We start from the raw sequence: 21,304 nt of genomic DNA on the forward strand, positions 1-21,304 counted from the left end.
CTTTCAGATAATGTCTATTAGGGAAACATATTCTCTAGTGCTGGGATGCAGCAGTGCTGTCACAAGTGGCTTATTGCATCTCGCGTGGGTTGCAGCTTGGAGCAGGGACGGGGGAGAGCTCTGGGGGCAAGGTACACTGCTGGGCAGGAGGAGAAGAAAATGTGGCAGCAAAGCTGAATCAAGCAGGGGTGAAAACCACTGTGCTGTGCCAAGAGCTGGAGTGTCATAATGACAGGACTGATGTTGTCACCAGCAGCTGTGGGCTTTCTGTGGTGCAAATGGGACACAGTGCTAGTCTTTAATAGCTCCAACAAATGATGTGTGTAAGTGGATGTCTTGTAGAATAACTTTGGAGTTTTTTGCTTGTTTGGGTTTTTTTTTTGTCAGCAGCAAAGACTGTAACTGATGGGATGACAGTGAAATGTTTGTGGGTTGTATATAGCTTCCATGGAGTTTTAATTCCTTCTAGAAATAATTCTGAATATTCTGAAATAATTCTGAATAATTCTAGAATTTAATTCTGTCTAGAAATAATGTGGAGGCAAATACAAATTCAGGATGTTTTTGGTGAAGTATCTCCAGTTAGAAATGGAAGGAAAGAAATTTCAAGGAATTTCAAGTCTTTATTCAAGATGAAATAAGCCTGCAGCCATCTTTGCCAGTACTGCTTACTGCATTTGTAGTTAGTAATGTTTTTGAACCTTCGTTAAGTTCAGTGTGAGATATCTTTTTATTTCACTTGATGCTTAAAATTGCATGCCAATCTTTTTGTGCCTGAAAAAAACCTTACTTTTAATTGTTTGTTTTGATTTTATTATTTACAAGGTGGAATATATGTTGGTAAAATTTGACCATGAAAATAAGAAAGTGCGTTTGTTACTCTGTGGTGAAGAAGTTCTTCAAACACTGCAAGACAAGGGGGAGAAGGTAAACCCCAAGTGAGTAGCTGTTTCCAGATTTTTTTTTAACCCTCCTGTTATGATGCTGTGCAAAATTTTGTTAACCTGGCTTCACATGCAAGTCTGCTTTTGGTGAAACTGTAAACCACAGATACTGATATTTTCAGATAAATCTGGGGATCAAGAAGTGAAAGCTTTTGAGCACACTTGCAGGCAGTCCATGCATTTTTGCTTTGAAATTATTATGCTTTGAGATAACAGATAATGTAATGGTGAACCCACGGAAGTTGCAGTTTGGGTGCTTGTTTTGTCTTGCTCTGATTTTGTGTCTGTGTGCATGCAGTAATCCATGTCCCATAAAGTACATGTGCATGTGTACTTGCTCCTGTATCTCTTGGCTGGAGGAGCAAGTGAGGGCTGTATAGGGGAAGGCTGTTGTCTGTAGGACCACTCTCCCATTTTTGAAAGAACTAGAAGTGTAGATGTAAGAATGGCAGGGAAGTTTTTCCCTATCCTCTCCTGTGGAAAAGCAGCAGTGATCTGTATTTTCTGGTTCTGGTTAAAACCCCAAGAAACAAAGCTTGAGACAGATGCTAAGGGTGACTGTAATTTGGTGTAGGCAAATCCTGGTTATTGTACTACACAGCAGCACTATTACTGCCAAACTGCACCTTGCTTTCTTTTCACCACTTCCAACGTATTGGAAGATACGTTGTGTTCCTCTGTCAAATACTAGGAGATTTTTCTTGCAAGTGGTATTAATTTCTGAAATTCTCACAAATAATTCATCAGTGGCTCTTCTTTCATTACAGTCACCCAACACTCTGGAGACCAGAATATGGAAGTTACATGATTGAAGGAACACCTGGACAGCCATATGGGGGAACCATGTCTGAATTCAACACTGTGCAAGACAACATGAGGAAAAGACGGCAAGAGGCTGCTTCTGTACTCAAAGAAAATGAGGCTGTTTGTACAGTGACATCATTTCCAAGGTGACATGGTTGTTGAAGTGTAATGCCATGTTCCCTGTTCTCCTTATACACTTTTTCTCCTTATTGCATATAGCTAAACTGTTCAATGAGTACAGAAAAACATTATTTGATTAAAGTATTTTGGCTTTTATGTTCCAGTCATGTTTCCTAAAATTTTTATTGCAATGAGACAAGCAAATAAGCATCTTTTAAATTTTTAGGTTGCTTCTAACCTGTGATGATTTTGTATTAGGAGAGAATACAGAATATTTGTAACATAAAGTGTTACCTCTAAGTAAAGAGTAGTCTACCACCTTGAGTTGATAGAGAAAATTATATAGAAAAGGTTTCTCTTTACCTGTTTTACAAACTGTGTTCTTTATGAGTAGCAGTTTTGCAAAACATAGCCAACATGATCAATTTTAATACTATTTTTTCACTAAAGTACATGCAAGCGTCTGGTAGTTTAGGGCACCTGGACTTAGTACTTCTATTATACAATACTCTACTTACTGAATCTAGAAAGGAGAGCATCTCCCCTGGGTTAATAATACCCTTACAAAGGATAGATTTCATCCTTTTTATTGTTGTAAAGAGTTCTTGAAGAAATTAAGTTTAGAATGAACTTCATTATCTAGGAGAAACTGTATTTTGTGACATTCTATTGAAATACAATTCTAGGCAGAGATTTATTACATTTGTTCTAACTAGCCTGCTCAGTGAAGTGAATGAAGATAGTTATGCTTATAATGGTATAAAAGTTGCTCTGCAGTAGGAGAGAAGCAGCTGGCCTTACTGATTAGTTTCTTGTGTAATACAGAATGCAATAGCCCAAAATTCTTGCTGAGAGGAGGAACAATACAAAATATGCCTTTGCAGCAGTGGTGCCAAAATATCTGCATGATGCCCCACAAATGCTGTTTTAAGAACATTCTTTGACAAAATTTACTTTCACTTTATTAGAGTTATACTAGATGTAATAAAAGTTTATTTAAATTCCAGTGGCTAAGTAGTTATCAGTAGTTGCAGGTTCCCCTGCAACCTTACAGGTACATTATGTCATTTAATAAATTTTGGACCCAGTCATGCGGGGAATACAGGGAGAGGAGTTGTTAATCCCTTTGTAGATACAGATAAATACTTTTTACATCACTGTAGGAGCAGTACTTTGGACTTCAGTGAAAGCCAGTAAGTAATAAAATGTAGTTTGTTTATGACTTAGGGGTCATTCCAAACATACTTTCATCCCTCAGAGATTGCTCTCCCTAGGCTAGCCTAATTTAGTTTTATTATTTCTGCCTTTTTCTGTCTTCCCATTCAAGTCCTTGTTGGTTTGACTGAAGTCTTGCTAACATGTATTTCTGAGGTTTCATAGGGTTGAAGTTTTTTGCCACATTGTCTCTACAGTAACATGTATGTATGCCTGTGTACATCTGGGCATGTGCACATGTATATATTAAAATCTGTGCAATTGAAAAGACAAAAAAACTTGTTAGAGTGCTGACAGAAGAAAGGTAAAGAAGTAAGCTTATTCAAATCAAAATAATTCAGTTAAAAGTGAACTGTTTGAAAATGCTTAAATATTAAAAAATTATAGCGTAGATACTAAATAGGTGTCCCTAGTTCCTAAATTTGTGAGCTGCCACTGCTGGGCCAGAAAGTTGTTTTCTTTCTTGGGGACTGGAGGGATGCAGTTTACAGTGTAGCACTTAGGTCGGTGATGAAGCTGGCTTTACAAGTTGTAGGACAACTTACTGAAACCAGGAAGAAGAAACAATATTGAACATAAATAATAATCTCAGAAGTGTGTTTCCTGATATTTTGAATAGTTTGTCATTTTATCAGCTAACTTTTTTAAACTATCCAAATACTAGAGCCTTTCAACACAATCTTTGCCCTTTTTACTGTTCAACATGGAGAAACTAATCTGCTGTTTTACCTCAGCCTTGTCAGATGTTCTTTTGAGAGCTTATTCTTGTTTCAGGTGACGCTGAAACTTAAAATGGAGTTTCCCAAAGGGGAGGGGTGTATTCTGATTAGCTTGCATATCTATCAGCATTTTAGACTTAATAGCTGCAATTTTTCTTTGCTTTATGACTTCCGTCTCTTAGGGGTTTTCAGCGTTCTAGAAGTGTTATAAGACTTAGGACATGTGTACCACTTGAAACTACCTCTAATTCTTACAGAGTTGGTTAAGCATCTCTTTTAAAAGGGGTAGATGGTTATGAGTAGGGCTGGATAATTTTCTTTGGCAGTCAACCTGTGTCCTCAAGATAAACTTTGAAGCACGAAATGCAGCTTCATGTCAATACTAATAACAAGCACTAACACACTAAAATGTGTGTGTACCCCACATAGTACTGAAGTTTCCTGCTTCAACAACTGAAAATGTCCTTGTTTGCTGTCTAATGATAGACTAGCGGGGTTTCTTTTAAAAAAAAGGCTGTGTTAACTACTGTGGAAGGTGGTTGTTGGCTGGCTGTCTACTAGAATCCTAATCTCTGATTATCTGACCATTCTAAAATCACAGTCTGTTTTCATTACAGCTTGGATCTCATTGTTGTGTTACATAGGTTAGGCTGTCCTGGCTTTACACTGCCGGATTATATGCCAACACCAGTAGAAGGAGGAGCTTCAAAATCGCTCTTTTTTCCAGATGAAGCCATCAATAAACATCCTAGATTTAGGTAAGAATATTTGGAAAATTTGAGAAATCAAATATTTTGTCTCTACCTAAATATCATAGACATATCTGCAAATTCTTTACATTACTGGAATAGAGAACACTGTAGCTGGTTGCTGCAGATATCAGAAGGACTTGGATAGAAGTGGTTCGGATGACATGTAGTTTCTTTTCAAAGTGTCTTAAGAAAATTAGTTGTTAAGTTAGAGGAACTTTATATAATAGTTCACACTGTTATGGGGCAAAAAGTGTTGATTTTGCTACTGCAAAATTGTTTCCAGTTTGAAGTCCTGTGCCTAAATGCTTCCATCATGGTTAATCCAGCTCTCCCTAAGGTATGTCACACTGATATCTCTGAACCAGTGGCTTGCCCTAGTTACTATGAAATGTACTTCTCACTGTAAAGTGAAACTTTGGCCAATGAAAATCATTGTTTTAAAACTGAGCATACCTTTTAACTTGGCCTTGTCTTCTTCAGGTCTGTAGCCTTTTACTGTTTTTTTAAGTATACTACTGTGAAGTCCTTCAAAATAAGACTGACTTTACTGAAGAAAAATTCAGTGTTGTATCTTTTACAGTCTATCTTAAAACTAGGAAAAGAAGCATCCTGAAGGAGAGTGCTCAAAATAAATAGAAATTTGACATTCTGAAACCCTAAAAATTGTTTAGAAAGTAGGTGCCAAAATATTTCCATAAAGAGAAAATTTCATATCATTCAAAAAACTTTTTCTTTTGTTGTAGTACACTGACCAGAAACATTCGACACCGAAGAGGAGAGAAGGTTGTGATAAATGTACCAAGTGAGTAAATTCAGTCTTAGCTTTGTTCTTTTTCAAAGTGATTGTTTAGTCTCATGCTCTGAGTTACTGAGTGCCTGTATTTTCCACACAGTATTTAAAGATAAGAACACGCCATCACCTTTCATTGAAACATTTCCTAATGATGATGGAGAAGCAGCAAAGGCAGCTAAGCCAGACTACATATATATGGATGCTATGGGTTTTGGAATGGGAAACTGCTGCCTCCAGGTAAAGTGCATCTGCTTTCAAGATGTTACTACACATTGTCTTCTCTCAACACTTTCCTTTTTAAGATTTGTCCTATGTCTACTTTCACTTTCTTCAACTGATGCATTGTACATCAGTCTGGCAAAAAGGGAGATAAAAGAACAAGTGGTATGTCTAGTATTCTAGTCTTAAAATCCAAAAATGTTGGGGTTTTGTAGCCAGGTTTTGCTAGCAGAGGGGCTGCAGGGGTGGCTGCTGTGAGAAGGTGCTTCTCCCATGAGAAGGAAGCTTTTCCCATGTCCAACAGAGCCAATGCCAGCTGGTCCAAGACAGACCCACCATTGGCCAAGGCTGAGCCCACCAGTGACAGTGGTAGCACCTCTGATGTACATACAGCAAGAAGGAGGGGAAAAACTGTGCAGTGACACTGTAGGTGAAGATAGGAATGAGAATATGGAGGAGGAACAGCTCTGCAGGCACCAAGGTGAAGAAGCAGGAAGAGGAGGTGTTCAAGGGGACAGAGCTGAGATTCCCCTGGAGCCTGCAGTGAAGATCATGGTAAGGCAGGAGGTTGGTGTTGGAGCAGAGATCCATCTGCAGCCCCTGGAGGACCCCACACCAAAACAGGTGGATGCATGAGGAGGCAGGACCTGTCACCCCATGGAGTACCTGTGCTGGAGCACTCAGTTCCTGAAAGACTGAACCCTGTGGAAGGAACTCATGCTTGAGCAGTTAATTAAGTGTAGCCCATGAGAAGGGCTGTTGTGCTTTAAATAAGCAGACAGACAGCAAATAAGTACCATGCCATTGCTCCCTCCATACACACATATACCCCCTTGGCCCTGGTGGGATGAGGGGCAAATCAGAAAAATAGACTTGTGGGTTGAGATAAAACTAGCTTAATAATTGAAATAAAATAAAAAATAATTACAATGGTGATGAAAATAAGAGGGGAGGGAATAAAACTTGAGAAGAAAGTGGTGCTCAGCAGAACAGTTGCACAAGCTGCTGACAAATGCTCAGCCTGTCCCCAAGCAGCAATTGGCCCCTCCCTGCCAATTCCCCCAGTTTATGTCTTGAGCATGATGCCATATGGTATGGGATGGGATATCCCTTTGGCCAGTTCAGGTCCCAGCTGTGCTCCTTCTTGGCTTCTTGTGCAGCTGCTCACTGGCAGAGCATGGGAAACTGAGAAGTCCTTAAGTTAGAATAAGTCCTCCTAAGCAAGAACTAAAACATCAGTGTGTTATCAACATTATTCCCATACTGAATCTAAAACACAGAACTGTACCCAGCCACTAGGAACAAAAGTAATTATCCCAGCTGATGCCAGGACAAAGACTCATCTTGGAGCAGTGAACATGTTCATTGGAGGACTGTCCAGGGAAAGGACCCCACGCTGAAGCAAGAGTGTGAGGGGAAAGCAGGAGAGACAATGTGGGGCAAACTGACCAGAGCCCTCATTCCTCGTTCTCTGCACTGCTGGGAGGGGAGAAAGTAGAGAATTTGGGAGTGAAGTGAATTTTAAGATTTACTTTATATTTCTGATTGTTCTACTCTGATTTGACTTGTTATAAATTCAGTTAATTTCCCCAAGTTAGGCCTGTTTTTCCTGTGACAGTAAATGGTGAGTGATCTCCACCAAACCAAGTTTGGTCAGTGTTGATCTGCTCAAGGGTAGGAAGGCTCTGCAGAGGGACTGGACAGGGTGGATCAATGGGACAAGGCCAGTTGTAGGTGGTTCAGTAAGAGAAAGTGCTGGGTCCTGCACTTTGGCCACCACAAGTCCATGCAGAGCTGCAAGCTGGGGACAGAGTGGCTGGAAAGCTGCCTGATGGAAAAGGACCTGGGGGTGCTGATTGACAGCAGCTGATCATGAGTCAGTGTGTGCCCAGGTGGCCAGGAAGGCTCATACATCCTGGCCTGTATCAGCAATAGTGTGGCCAGCAGGAGCAGGGCAGGGATTGTCTCCCTGTACTCAGCACTGCTGGGGCCACACCTCCAGGGCTGGGTCCAGTTCTGGGCCCCTCACTGTGAGCAAGACATTGAGGGGCTGGAGTGAGTCCAGGGAAGGGCAGTGGAGCTGGTGGAGGGTCTGGAGCACAAGGGCTGTGAGGAGCAGCTGAGGGAGCTGGGGGTGTTTAGCCTGGAGAAAAGGAGGCTCAGGGGAGACCTTAGCACTGTCTACAAGTGCCAGAAAGGAGACTGTAGCCAGGTTGGGGTCAGCCTTTTCTCTCAAGCAACCGGCAACAGCACAAGAGGAAATGGCGTCAAGCTGTACCTAGGGAGGTTCAAGTTGGATATCAGGAAGAAATTCTTCACAGAGGGGTGATTAGATATTGGAATGGGCTGCCCAGGGAGGTGGTGGAGTCACTGTACCTGGAGGTGTTTAAGGAAATACTGGATGTGTACTCAGTGCCATGGTCTAGTTGGCCAGGTGGTGTTCAGTCATAGGCTGGACTCAGGGATCTCAGAGGTCTTTGTCAATCTAATTTATTCTGTGTTCTCTCCCTGGCATTACCTTGATCCTTAACCTTCTGTTACGCTTTCTCTTCCCTGTCCAGCAAAAGAGGGGAGTGATTAAATGGCTTTGGTAGATATCTGGCATCCAGCCAGGGTCAGTCCAATACACCAGGTTTATTCACTTGCTCTATGGGGTTTTTTTCTGTTAATATTCAAACATAACTGGATGACATGCTAAGAGAGTTTCTTGAACTGGTCAAGCTTCATTTGATCAAGCACCTGCTCCTGAAACTCCAGCACTTTTTGAGTGTGAAAGGTCATCCTCTACTCTGCTCATCTTTTAGGCATGACCAAAGGACACTGTGGAGATGGAAACTGAGCTATCTTGTAGGAATGGGAGAGGTTTTTTAGTTCCTCATTTGGGTGTTTTCCTTCTTCTGCACCCTTAGAACAGCAAAAGCAGGGAGTGGCAAGAGGTTGTGGGAATATTTTTTAAAATAAGTAGCTTTCTGCTTTGTATAATTTTATTTCACTTACAAACATCATGAAGTCCTATATAAAGTTTCTCATTCTTAAATGTTTTTAGCTATCTGCAAAGGAGTTGTCTTCTCGCTGCTTGTACCACAAATCTACCAAATCCATGTTCTCTGATTGTGTGCTGGAAGATGTTTTTGATTCTGTTTTCTCTCATTTGAACATGCCCACTTTTTATGTTTTTTAGTAATTTGCCTGAGATATTCCTGTCTTACAGTATCTTCCCTTTAAGTCTAGGTGCTGAATATTGAGTGCTTTAATCCTTTTCCTTTTCTGTTTGCTTTAAATGTTTCTCTGATGCTGGGCACTAACACCTTAGGTAACCACGGTGTATTTGACTCTTGATAAAATGTTCCTGTTGCCACCACAGGCTTGGAAGCAGAGCTAGGAAGAGGCTGGTGTTAACTCTATAGGATTAAAGAAAATTCTCTAGGCTCTTCTTGTTTTATAGCAAGGACAGAAAACCTTATAAAAAGCACTCCCTTTGAGAAACTACAAAAGCTGTACAAATAAAAGTTCTTGACAGGTGCTACATATTGTTTCTTGTCACTAGGGCAAATTAGTGTGAATCTGATGAGATAGTAAAGTGTACATAATACTGTGTGGTTTTACAAGGTGTTAGTTTGCCATGGTTTGTTTTATACCATCTCTCTTATTTAAGACTAATAAAAGAAATCCAGCCTTATTCAGTCATTGTATGAACTTTAAAAACATTATTAAAGAAGTACTATTTTACTATTGCATACTGCTACATTTTATTATTACATTCTGATAATAAGTGGCCAGATTCAAATTTGGTGGTCCTGTTATCATCAAAGGGGGAATGAAAAGGCTGGCAGCTGCTTCTGTATCAACTGGTAATTCCTGATAACTGACTGACTAGAAGAAAGCATGTATTGCCCACCTATTTTTGTAAGGTAGTTTGTAGTATATATACTTCCTTTCATGTTTGGGGGGTGGTCTGTTGGTTTGGTTTTTGTTCCTTTTTTTTTGTAGTGCATACCAAGCTACAACTTGGTTTGATGCATTTCCAGAGGTAAAAATAATGTCCTGATGAGCTTGGGCATGCACTGGCAGTGCATGTAGCCCTTCTGGAGAAGACAGCCATGCCCTTTTCCTCCCTAATGGGACAACTGGCCTAGAAACCATGTTGAATCTCAGATTTAATGTGGTTTGAAATAAGCAAAAAAGGAAAAGGGAGGCAGATATCATTGTCTGGGGAAAGAGTGTAGGTGTCCTGTCAACCCACCCCCACTTCAAGGCTGGCTCCCTGGTGCTGAATGGCCAAAATTAATGATGAGAAATCATGCTTAGCTGCTTTTCTGCAAGATAATACTTAATCTTGTCTTTTAACCACCTGCGTTTTTGTTTGTTTGCTTGGGTTTTTTCTGAAAAAAAAAAAAAAAAGCCACTTGGAGGATAGACACAGAAGGAATATTTTCTCCACAGCACAGCTGTTTTCTAATTTGGGATATTTTAATGAATATTGGATGAAGATTTAAAAAGACAAACACAAACAAATCCTGTATTTCCCCTATACCACCATCATCAACATCCCCCAAAAAATGCATCACTGAGGCACCAGTGAACTCAGGAGTTTTGGAGGGATTTGTTGGTTGGGTTATTTTTTAGTCTTACTTGAGATGCAGTTTGGTTTAGTGGCAAGCTGAGAAGAAAATTCATGTTTTGTGTGTCACTCTAATTATTATCCTTGGAAGAGAAAAGCCTGTGTACAACTGGAATTCTTCAGGATAGCAAGCAGAGATGTTGATTTAGAGCTGAAGCCTCTTGTATAATGTTATGATAGTGGTACAGGTGTACATTCCCATCTGCTTTCTTCTGATCTGTGAATACATAAACTGCTAAGACAAAGGGAGTTTTGAGACTGATCACTCTGTGCATTTTTTAAATTCATAAAGTGTTGGTTTACAAAGTTTAGCAGGTAAGGTCTGCTACTAGAAATGTGTCTTTTGTTTGATGTGCTCTGAGTAAATTTCACAAAAATATTACAAAGGAGTTACCTATTCCAGTGGCCTGTCTGTGGTAGGGCTTCCAGAGCATTAATGCCTTCTGCAAATAATATTTCTTTTCTGTTCTTTTGCTGGGTTCTAGCCTCTAATACAGAAAAAGCTGTACTTTTTTTTTTTTTTTTTTAATGAAGGTACTTTTTTATGAAAGTTACATTAGACACAGAGATACTCTTTTTTCCCCCCACAGTTTTTCAGGATCCAAAGGCATCTTGAAATGTTGTTTAAAACAGGATTAGCGTTACATAAAACAAACGTTAAATCTACAATAGAGTGTGACTGTTGTCCTAAGTAAGTAGGTTCCTGGCTTACTTCCTGAAGGTGCATTAGTCACCCATGTGTATTCTAGATGTTAACTCATTTTCTTTGATTCTGGCAAGTGTTTGTATATTCAGCCTCACCATAGAAGCATTATGGTCTGAAATCTTTTAATGAACATGGAAATGGCACAGAAAGAAGCTTGTAATATGAACACTACTGATAGGTGGGGCAGAAATGTGTCCAAGACTTAGGGGGAAAACCCACACAAAACCAAACAAAAAACCCTAAAATTTTTAGTATATGAATTTTATTATATACTTGATTTTAAATCTAGGAAGACTGTGCTTGTTGTATGATGATAGAAATTTGATAGCAACTGTACATCTTCCAACAGGTAACATTTCAGGCTTGCAGCATTTCTGAAGCAAGGTATCTCTATGATCAGCTAGCTACAATTTGTCCCATTGTGGTAAGTGATGGACATCTGTCAGATGAACTCTTCCTTAATAGCAGAAATCACTATATATTAAAAAAATAATACTGATATTGCAAGCTCACAAATTGGGTACTCTGGGAGAAGACTAGGTTGCCATGTGAATCATGTTAACTATTTAATGTGCAAATGACACCACAAAACAGATAATATCTGTTCCTTCTTGGCCCTTGTGTCTGTTTCTTCCCCTCTCACTCCCACATGCGTGAGACTCTTGTTAAATAGTTTTAGAAATAGATTTGGGCAGATTTCATGAAAGCAAGGCAAGCTTGGTCTTAAAACAATTTTTAATTTTTCAACTGGTGTTGAAAACCCTCTGGTGCTACAGAGGATTTCAGCTTAAGTTGTTTAAATCTGTCCCTTTTATAAGCATGTTGTCATAAACAACTGTTTATAACAGGAGTTATGAAACTAAAGTATTTATCTGATCTGAATGATGAGAAGATCCTACCTCGAGTGAGGTATGTTCCAGCTGTGTTACTAAGGTGCTTGGCTAAACAAAGATAAACAAAATAAAATGATTGCCAGGTGAACTTTGGAAGTGAGCAAGCAGAATACTTGATGATTTGTCTCAAAAGTGCTTCTGCCAGTGTCATTTTTGCATTCCTTGAATGCTGATCTGTAGAGGTGAAACCTTTGGAGAGTGTCAGAAGCCACTTCAGGAATGCCAACCCTTGACCCAGGCGTTTTTCAGAGGCAGCAGTTGAGATATTTCTGGTTATTCAGGCTTTGGCTGGATGTCAAACTGCAATATATATACTTCAGCTCCTTCTGGATCCCTTTCCTGTGGAGTTGTATTTTGCTTCTGGTTCCTTGGCCTGTCCTTTGTTTTGATGCCAGCTGTTCCATTTTAGATGGCGCTGAGTGCTGCGTCTCCATTCTACAGAGGCTACGTGTCAGACATTGACTGTCGCTGGGGAGTGATCTCTGCCTCCGTGGATGACCGGACGCGCGAGGAGCGAGGGCTGGAGGTAAGCCACGCTGCCTCCAAGGCGTCCGGGGTTTTTTGGGCAAAACAGTTAAATCTTCCTTACCAGATTCTACTTGTGCTCATCAGAAACCCTAGTGAGCAAGTGTGATGGTCTTTGTGGTAAATACAGGAGAGATGGCGTAAACACTCGGCCTTGGTTGGTCAGTTTGTGTTAACAAATACATATTTCTAATTAGGTATGGAATCCCAGTCTTCCACAGCTGGCTGAAAAGGGCCTCAGTGAGGAAACTTTCTCATTTATGCTTGAGCCCAAAAGGCAAAAATTGCACTAGATTAAATAGTGGGTGCTGCTGAGTAGTATAAACTAGAACTAAATCAAGAGAGCCAGGTATCAGAACTTGTAGAGTTTCTCTAAGCAGGAATTTCTGTTCAATGCACTTACAAAATTACATAAAATAATTTTTTTAATTTACTTGAAATATTTCTTGAACTACCTATTTTAAGGGCATCTCTAACAGTGTGCACATAGTGAAACTCTTGGTATGTGTTTAATGCTTTCCAGGTGCTTGGGGTAATGGCATATTACATCAGGAAAACATTTCTACATCTAGAGAATTCTAGTAAATGTGTGATGACTGATTTTTTACTGAGATATATATGTCTGCAAACAAAATAGTCATAATTCCAGAATCACTTTATATTGAGCCTGTTTAAGACTCGTGCTTTTAATAATTTTAATTGAGGTTGTAGGGTTTTTTTAAATAGGATAGTAATTCTCAACTTAAGTGTCATTAGTGAGCTAAACTTAGGTAACATTGTTAACAAGCTGTTAAAATATTGTATTCTTAAATTATATAGCCACTGAAGAACAACCATTATAGAATCAGTAAATCCAGATATGATTCCATAGACAGTTATCTATCTGAATGTGGTGAGAAATACAATGACATTGATTTGACAATAGACAAAGATATCTACGAGCACCTAATAAAGGAAGGTAAGTGTTTGCTTCATTATGAGCAGGTTAAGAAATATGTTTGCAGTGTGTGGGGATATTTTTTGGTTTTTGTTGTTGTTTGTTACAAACATTGTGCAGCCCTCAGGAAATCATGGGTGATTTCCTACTCAGGAAGTGTCTGTGCAGAGTGGTCTTGAGAGTTTTTTTAAAAAGGATTCATTTGTAACAGAAACTGTCCCTAATGCATCAAACTGAGTTTCTCAAGCTGGAATTAAAGGTTTATTTTTATGGAGAGAACCGAACTGCTTTAGGAAACATGGCACAGAATGCATCAGAAAACAGGAAGAATGGCAGCCACACCAATACTCAGCTGCCATTTCCAAACAAGAACCTGTTTGGTTTGGGGGTTTTTGTTCTTTTTAATCATTTCCTTCCTTCCTGAAGTCATCACTTTAACAGGATGTGGTGGGCTGAGGTAGCACTTCAGTGTTAGATGTTTTCAGTCTTGTTGAAAAAACAAAATTCCTAGAACCTGTTTTGATATGTATGAATTGTTTGTTTGAATTTTCATTTTGTAGGTATTGATCACCTTTTGGCACAGCATATTGCACACTTGTTCATTCGAGATCCATTGACTTTGTTTGAGGAGAAAATACATCTAGATGATGCAAATGAATCCGACCATTTTGAGGTTACGTCTAATTTAGAGGAATTTAATAAATATATATATATATAATTGCTTATCTTCATAATACTGAATTGGAGGATGGCTATATTAGCTAAGAATTTTTTCATTAATTTTTCACTTCAGGTAGTTTTTTAGCATATGACTTTGCAGTTACAAGCACATTCATTTATTAATTTTATCTTTTATTTAGAAGGTGATGGCTTATACTTTAAATAAAATACGAAGAGCCTAAATTATAGCTATGTATATAAATGTAAAGGGGAACTGTCAATTTTTAAGGCTTCCTGAAACCTGGTTTGTATTTTATTTATGTAGAAATCTCTCTTTTACAGCTTTATGAGGTAATAGCTGTGGTAATATTAGGCCTTTTTAGTTCAGGATGTGTCAGCCTCTCATGAAAAAATAAAGTCAGCTGCATGCCAGTCCCTTAGTATCTTGTGCATAATACTCAACCAAAACAGCATGAGAAAGTACAACATATTTGCTCCTAGGTCGGGTAGTTGTACTGTGGGCTTTAGGAAATTACAGCACTTTACTTTGGAACCCCTTCTGTAACCTCCTGTGCTGTTCCACGGAAAACACCAGGGCTCTAGTTATCTGCTTATTTTTCTTCAATTATATTATAGAATGATGTGCATTTTGATTGTGACAGATTATTTCATGTGCTTTGCAGAATATTCAGTCTACAAACTGGCAGACAATGAGGTTTAAGCCACCACCTCCAAATTCAGATATTGGATGGAGAGTGGAATTCAGACCTATGGAGGTAAGGAAGACATCAGTATGTACAAGAGCACATTTCCTTTTAAGTGGAAAAGTACCAGGCATTCTGCCATCCAGTATCAAACTCCTATTACTTGTGCTGTGTTTTCTCCCCTTTGATTTGCTGGATGCAAGTGAAGTGGACAGCAGTATTTAATCAGACATGGACTGTGGGAATGTAACTGACAGGAGAATCCACTGCAGTAAATCAACGCATGCTAATGGATTTGGGGTGATGGGGAAAGGAATTAGCCTTGTATTAAAGCAGCAGCAAACAAAGCCCCATTTAGCTTCTAGAGACTGTATTTCTCTAGTACATTTCCTGGTACTGAACAATTCCACTGTCACAGTTTTGTTTTTTTCACAAAGTGCTTTTATTCTGTAGTAGTCTGTTTCTAAGCTCTCTGAATTTAATCCTTTTAGACTGGAAATTTAAATGCTACTATACTTCTGTAATTAGAGAGCCTGAAGGTGCAGGTTATTAGTCTTTTGAAGCACAAGTGTGCTTTGCATGGAATTGCAGGGTTGTTTGTTGCAGCCTGTGTGTGCTTTGTGCACTGGAAGTCAGTGCTGGTGGTGGTGTGTGTGGGTCAGCCCTCGGCGAGTGCAGCGTGTGGGAGCACGAGTGCCAGCATGAACACCTGAGTCAAACTGCTCCAGACTGGCCTTGCATGAGTGTGTTCCCACCAAAGTAATTGAATCTCTACTTCTTTCCTGTCTAGGTCCAGTTAACAGACTTTGAAAACTCTGCTTATGTTGTGTTTGTGGTATTGCTAACCAGAGTGATTCTGTCATATAAACTGGATTTTCTCATTCCTTTGTCCAAGGTAGGTGTGAAAGATCAGATCTGTTAGAGGTAAATGTAATGCATCAAATCTGATTTTTATCCCCTGCAAGCTAGAAAATAATATTTGTCCACTTACAGAACAGTCATTTTTATCTTCCAGTCAGTTTTCATCTGTACCAGTACTTTGAATTAATTTAAACTCTACAATATTAAACAAATATTTTACTGCTGTCTCATGAAATTAAACATAGACAAATGCTGTAGGAATTTCTGTGATGCCTAGCATTGAACTGCTGCAGAAATGTTGAGAAATAGCATTGTCACAAGGCTGTTTTGGAGGCTGGGAAAGGGTATGTTTCCCCCATTTTACATGCAGGGGAGAAATATGTGGAACTCAAAATAAAAACTTTAGACTTATTTAACATTAATCTTGCCTGTGTCTCATGCTCTTATTCTGTGTTTTGTTTGTATGTAGTGAGTGGGGAGGGAAAGGAGGAGTTCAGCATGCTTAGCGTTACACAGTACTTGAGTGGAAACAAATACCGCTGACTCTGGTCACAGCTGTGGCTTGTCTTTAGACAGACAAGCCATGCAAAATGTACTTTTTTCTTAATTTTGTCCTCACAATTGCTGAAATATTCTGTGTGAAACTGTCTTTGCATGTCCTTTTTCTGAGGCACTTGACCAAAACATGTCTTTTTAGATGGATATTCCTGTGATGTTATTGGTAGCTTTAAAAAAAGGTCTTGTAGGGCAGAAGGCTTTTGACACTATACTGGACAATGCTGCATAGCCACAGTATCCTGTGGCTTTTCATAGAGTTTTTTAAATTAAAATGGAGAAAAATATTGAACTCATAAATTTACAGTAATCATACCATTCATACATGGTATGATTTGGTATGACTTTTAAAAGAAGATGTCAGGGAGTTCAGACTCTATGCATAATGCAGCAATTTAGCAGTTAGATTACATAATTACATTGTTATTTGAGTGTCTCAAAAGCACAAAAATTTTAACTACCAGTTAAGAGTGAATAAGAGATCAGGTGCTGAAAGAACCTGAACAGAATTGCAGGGCTGGGGGGCTTAAAATTGCTTAAGCTTGCCAAGCAATTTGGCAGGTAATGCAACACAGAATTGCACAACCATTGGTAAGCCTGCCTCTTTCAAGTAAAATAATAGGGGGTTATGGGGCTAATCTCACACTAATCTTGGCTGTCTGATTGAATGTGGTTGAACACTCGTCAGCTGGGACTGGAGTTCTTTCAAACTTTCAAAACAACCTGTTGTGTAAATAAGTTTCATAATATAAAGTGAATTGAAAACAAAGGTGTGGAAGGTAAGAAGTAAGTGAAGATTTTGCATAGCCTTTAGTTAAATATCAGACAAAGAATTCAGCAAAATATATCTCTTTTTCTGAAGACGATATGGTAACGCTAATGTCCAAAAGCTGTATGATGTTAATTACCAAAGAACTTGGACAAAATCTTCCATCCAGAAAGACAGAGCAATGCTTATGTCATTTGCAGAGCAAACGTTGTAGTTTTGGGGACTTTTGAGAAGCCTGAAATTTAGAACTTTTATTGCTGGCAATCTAAGTTTGAATATCTAACATGTTTGGGATGGAATAGATACAATTCCCATACAAACTTACTTGAATGCTGTTTCTGAACATTTGTTTAATATAGTGATAATTCTAAAGACAGTGATGATTTTGTTAATAAAAGCAGCAAATTATGGCTAGGGAAGTTGAAATTTTCTTCTTCCATACTTATTTAAATTGCATCTAAATATGCAAAGAAGTCTGCCAGAAGGGATATAACCTGTTAATTGTAACTGTTCCTGCATTTTCATCCAAACTGAGATTAGCATAGCATGTTCTAACACAATACCATTACCTATTCTGCTGGAGACCCAGTTTTGTAAAATGTCACCTGTTGGTGGGTTTGTCCTGGACGCTGAAGAATGAAATAAAACTTAGCTTCACAGTTTGGCCTTGTGTGATGAAATAGTAAGAAATATAGTAGATATTTCAACTTATGAAACACAAATGTGACAGTTTGGTAGAATCCTACTGTTCTAAAATGTCACAGATCTCTGCAATATTTTTTTTGCCAGGTGGATGAAAACATGAAGGAGGCCCAGAAAAGAGATGCTGTACGACAGGGAATGTTTTACTTCAGAAAAGATATCTGCAAAGGTATCACATCAAGTAATCTGACTAACATTGTTGTGGATGTTTAGCACGTCTTGCCTTTTAACCATTTTTTTTCCTTTCCCTTTGTCACACTTGAAGGTGGAAATGCTGTTTTGGATGGATGTGGCTCTGCACAGAATGGGACAGGCACTGATGCAGAAGAGTACACCTTAATGAGCATTGACACAATTATCAATGGGAAGGTAATAGCCTCTTCTACCTGGAACACATCCTATTCTACCCTCCCAGAAGCCAGACTGAGTGTGTTTTATGCTGATTCTGTTCTTCTTACACAGGAAGGAGTCTTTCCAGGTTTGATCCCAATTTTGAATTCCTATCTTGAAAACATGGAAGTGGATGTGGATACAAGATGCAGCATCCTAAACTACCTGAAGCTAATAAAAAAGAGAGCCTCTGGTATGTTTGATATTTTTGGACATTGACTTTCTTGGCATTTTTCTACTTTCAGTTGGATAAGACTGATGGGACCTGTGGATGTGTTGTTAGCTGTTGAATCATTAGAGCAAAGGACTCGAGTGTGTTCTCTAGCTTAAATCTTATCCTGTCTATTTTTGATCTTTAGTGTGTAGTGATCCATTTTAGAACTTAAATTCAGAGTAACTGATAGAGTAACAATGATGGTTTAGAGGGTAGTATGTACCCAGTCCTCAATTTTGCTTTTCAACACCATTTACTGCTCTTTTGCCACTGTATTGTCTGTCGATTTTGTAGTAGTTTAAACGTACACTAGTCCACTTTGCCCTGTCACTGGAGTGTTGTAAGAGTATTTGAGGCTGGGTCTGATAGCTTGCCTGATATTACTGGTGTGACTGCAAAACATTCATAAGTGTAAACTCAGGTCTGCTAGACCATGGGACCTAGACTTCAGCTCACTGATAAGAAGGTCCTTCTGTAAGCAGCAGAACTCCTACAAGGGAGAGCAGAGCTGGCTCTTCCACAGTCTTTCCCGCGTTGCAATGTTTTTCAGGACAGGTGTACAATGATTGTTTATGTTTCTTCTTAAAATGCAGCAGTATAATAAGTAAAAGATGCAGGCTAAACTTAATTCAGATCTGTGTGTTTAGCTCAGTCTGCACCAACTTTTTAACTTTTTTGGTGTAAATCCCTTGTATAATTGCATTGATGAAAAGTTAGCTAGATGGTTAATTTTAGCCTCCTAAGTCAAGAATGTTTTTCTCTTAGCTCTCTCCACCCCCCCCCCACCCCCCCCCAAGTTTTAAACTAAAGTACTGCATTCTTTTTTAATTCCTGAAAATTGCTGTAGAAGCTCCTAGGTAAAGACCTTTCCAAAGCTAAGGTGGAAATCAGGATTTTGTCTTATCTGGTAATTCACTACTTTAGCAGTTCTTCAGAATGGTAATATGTTTTTCAACATTCCCTTGTCTGTTGCTTGGGTTTTTTTCCTTCAGAGAAATGATCTTGAGAAAACAAGGAATCCATAATTGTAGCAGGCATTTTCCCTAAGGCCTAGTGACCAGCTGCAAGTGTTCCCCACCAAAGAAAAACTTTGCTGTTTGGTGCAAAGTTGCAGTCATTGCAAAAGTCGGCTCCTGTATTTACACAGATGTAAAAGCTGTGAGAGTGAGGTAGATAAGAGTGTAGGATTTATAGTTCAGGTCATACAAACTGAAATTACTTTTAAATTAAGTGTCTTAAGAACTAGAATTCACGGAATAAAAAAGCATTAGGTATTGTATTACTGTGCCACAATGTTTCTCAGCTGTGAGCTTTGGATTATTCCAGTTTACTCTTGATCTTAAATCAAATGTTCCTTATCCACAGCCTGTTTAGTATGAGTCACATCCACAAAGAGTGGCCATTTTTCAGATTTCTCAAATGGTGAACACAGCACTCATGAATTAAGACCACTGACACCTTAGCTGCTGTGGCTGTAACCTTGCCCTGGCATAATTCATTTGAGCTTCAGTCACCTCCTGTCCTGCAGCAGAGCAGGTATTACCCTCCTGGCCTCTGTATAGCTGGTGTGTGACTGCCACCTCTCAGTGAGACTACAGATTGCTAGGCAGGCAGCAGCTGCTGACCACCACCAGTTATTGATGCAAGCAGTACTGAGGTAGCAGCATCAAGTGGTCCTTGTCCTGGTGTGCTCTCCTGGCTGCCTGCAGTGCAGTAATCACAGAGCTTGATGAGCCTTCACAGATGTGCTTTCCATGATCTTTGCCTTACCTTTCTTGAAGCAGTTACACTTTTGCTCCCCCTAAAGTCATATAATAAGAAATTACACAGTTCTGTGGTATGCTTTTTGAAAAAATTAATTCTCTAGTTTTTCTAGTTTAAATGCTCTTCACAGTTCTTCCATGATACACCTTCTAGGCTTGTGTTGTAGGATCATGTTTATCTACTCACTTGTCATCAGCATTCATAATTGCGTGGACCTCTCCAGTGTATTGTTGCTCCTGAACGTACAACTCCCTTTGCCCCTCCTTGCCTGGAAGGTGTCTCACACCTTTTGGCAGTCAGTGGTGCCATACTCCCATAAGTACTCCTGAGAGTTGCAGGCTGTGCTCCCAGTGCAGGTGGGCAGGGCACAGCGGGGCCGGGATGGGGAGTGCCGGGCTGCCTGGCCACTAGGTGTCCGTGTTGCTGTGCTGGACCCTGCCTGTTCCTGCAGCACTGCGCCTGCACGGCTTGCACTCCAAACCTGTCAGTTCCTGAGCTGCACTCCGGCTTGCACTCCAAACCTGTCAGTTCCTGAGCTGCACTCCGGCTTGCACTCCAAACCTGTCAGTTCCTGAGCTGCACTCCGGCTTGCACTCCAAACCTGTCTGTTCCTGAGCTGCACTCCGGCTTGCACTCCAAACCTGTCCCTGAGCTGCACTCCGGCTTGCACTCCAAACCTGTCAGTTCCTGAGCTGCACTCCGGCTTGCACTCCAAACCTGTCTGTCCCTGAGCTGCACTCCGGCTTGCACTCCAAACCTGTCAGTTCCTGAGCTGCACTCCGGCTTGCACTCCAAACCTGTCCCTGAGCTGCACTCCGGCTTGCACTCCAAACCTGTCAGTTCCTGAGCTGCACTCCGGCTTGCACTCCAAACCTGTCAGTTCCTGAGCTGCACTCCGGCTTGCACTCCAAACCTGTCAGTTCCTGAGCTGCACTCCGGCTTGCACTCCAGACCTGTCTGTTCCTGAGCTGCACTCCGGCTTGCACTCCAAACCTGTCAGTTCCTGAGCTGCACTCCGGCTTGCACTCCAGACCTGTCTGTTCCTGAGCTGCACTCCGGCTTGCGCTCCAGACCTGTCTGTCCCTGAGCTGCACTCCAGCTTGCACTCCAGACCTGTCTGTCCCTGAGCTGCACTCCGGCTTGCACTCCAAACCTGTCAGTTCCTGAGCTGCACTCAGGCTTGCACTCCAAACCTGTCAGTTCCTGAGCTGCACTCCGGCTTGCATTCCAAACCTGTCTGTCCCTGAGCTGCACTCCGGCTTGCACTCCAAACCTGTCTGTCCCTGAGCTGCACTCCGGCTTGCACTCCAAACTTCTCTGTTCCTGAGCTGCACTCCGGCTTGCACTCCAAACCTGTCTGTTCCTGAGCTGCACTCCGGCTTGCACTCCAAACCTGTCTGTTCCTGAGCTTCACTCTACTCAGCTCCTGCCTCCACT

The 21,304-nt window shown here is 40.3% G+C and overlaps 1 protein-coding gene across 5 annotated transcripts in view; it reads left to right on the forward strand.

Moving 5' to 3' along the window:
• Positions 1–21,304, forward strand: part of GCLC (glutamate-cysteine ligase catalytic subunit) — a 37,692-nt gene that overhangs the window by 13,436 nt on the left and 2,952 nt on the right. For 2 of the 5 annotated variants that reach the window (XM_054630534.2, XM_054630539.2), the window contains exons 2-15: positions 826–938; positions 1,712–1,894; positions 4,420–4,560; positions 5,298–5,356; positions 5,448–5,584; positions 11,243–11,317; positions 12,196–12,312; positions 13,131–13,269; positions 13,809–13,921; positions 14,592–14,684; positions 15,403–15,507; positions 17,587–17,668; positions 17,765–17,868; positions 17,962–18,082. In XM_054630534.2, coding sequence (XP_054486509.1) covers positions 826–938; positions 1,712–1,894; positions 4,420–4,560; positions 5,298–5,356; positions 5,448–5,584; positions 11,243–11,317; positions 12,196–12,312; positions 13,131–13,269; positions 13,809–13,921; positions 14,592–14,684; positions 15,403–15,507; positions 17,587–17,668; positions 17,765–17,868; positions 17,962–18,082 — 1,582 coding nt within the window. The remainder of the gene's footprint in view (positions 1–825; positions 939–1,711; positions 1,895–4,419; positions 4,561–5,297; positions 5,357–5,447; positions 5,585–11,242; positions 11,318–12,195; positions 12,313–13,130; positions 13,270–13,808; positions 13,922–14,591; positions 14,685–15,402; positions 15,508–17,586; positions 17,669–17,764; positions 17,869–17,961; positions 18,083–21,304) is intronic. The other 3 variants (XM_054630536.2, XM_077174959.1, XM_077174960.1) reach the window with 3 other exon arrangements.

Source organism: Agelaius phoeniceus, chromosome 3 (genome assembly GCF_051311805.1).
Source record: "Agelaius phoeniceus isolate bAgePho1 chromosome 3, bAgePho1.hap1, whole genome shotgun sequence".
Classification (NCBI taxonomy): domain Eukaryota; kingdom Metazoa; phylum Chordata; class Aves; order Passeriformes; family Icteridae; genus Agelaius; species Agelaius phoeniceus.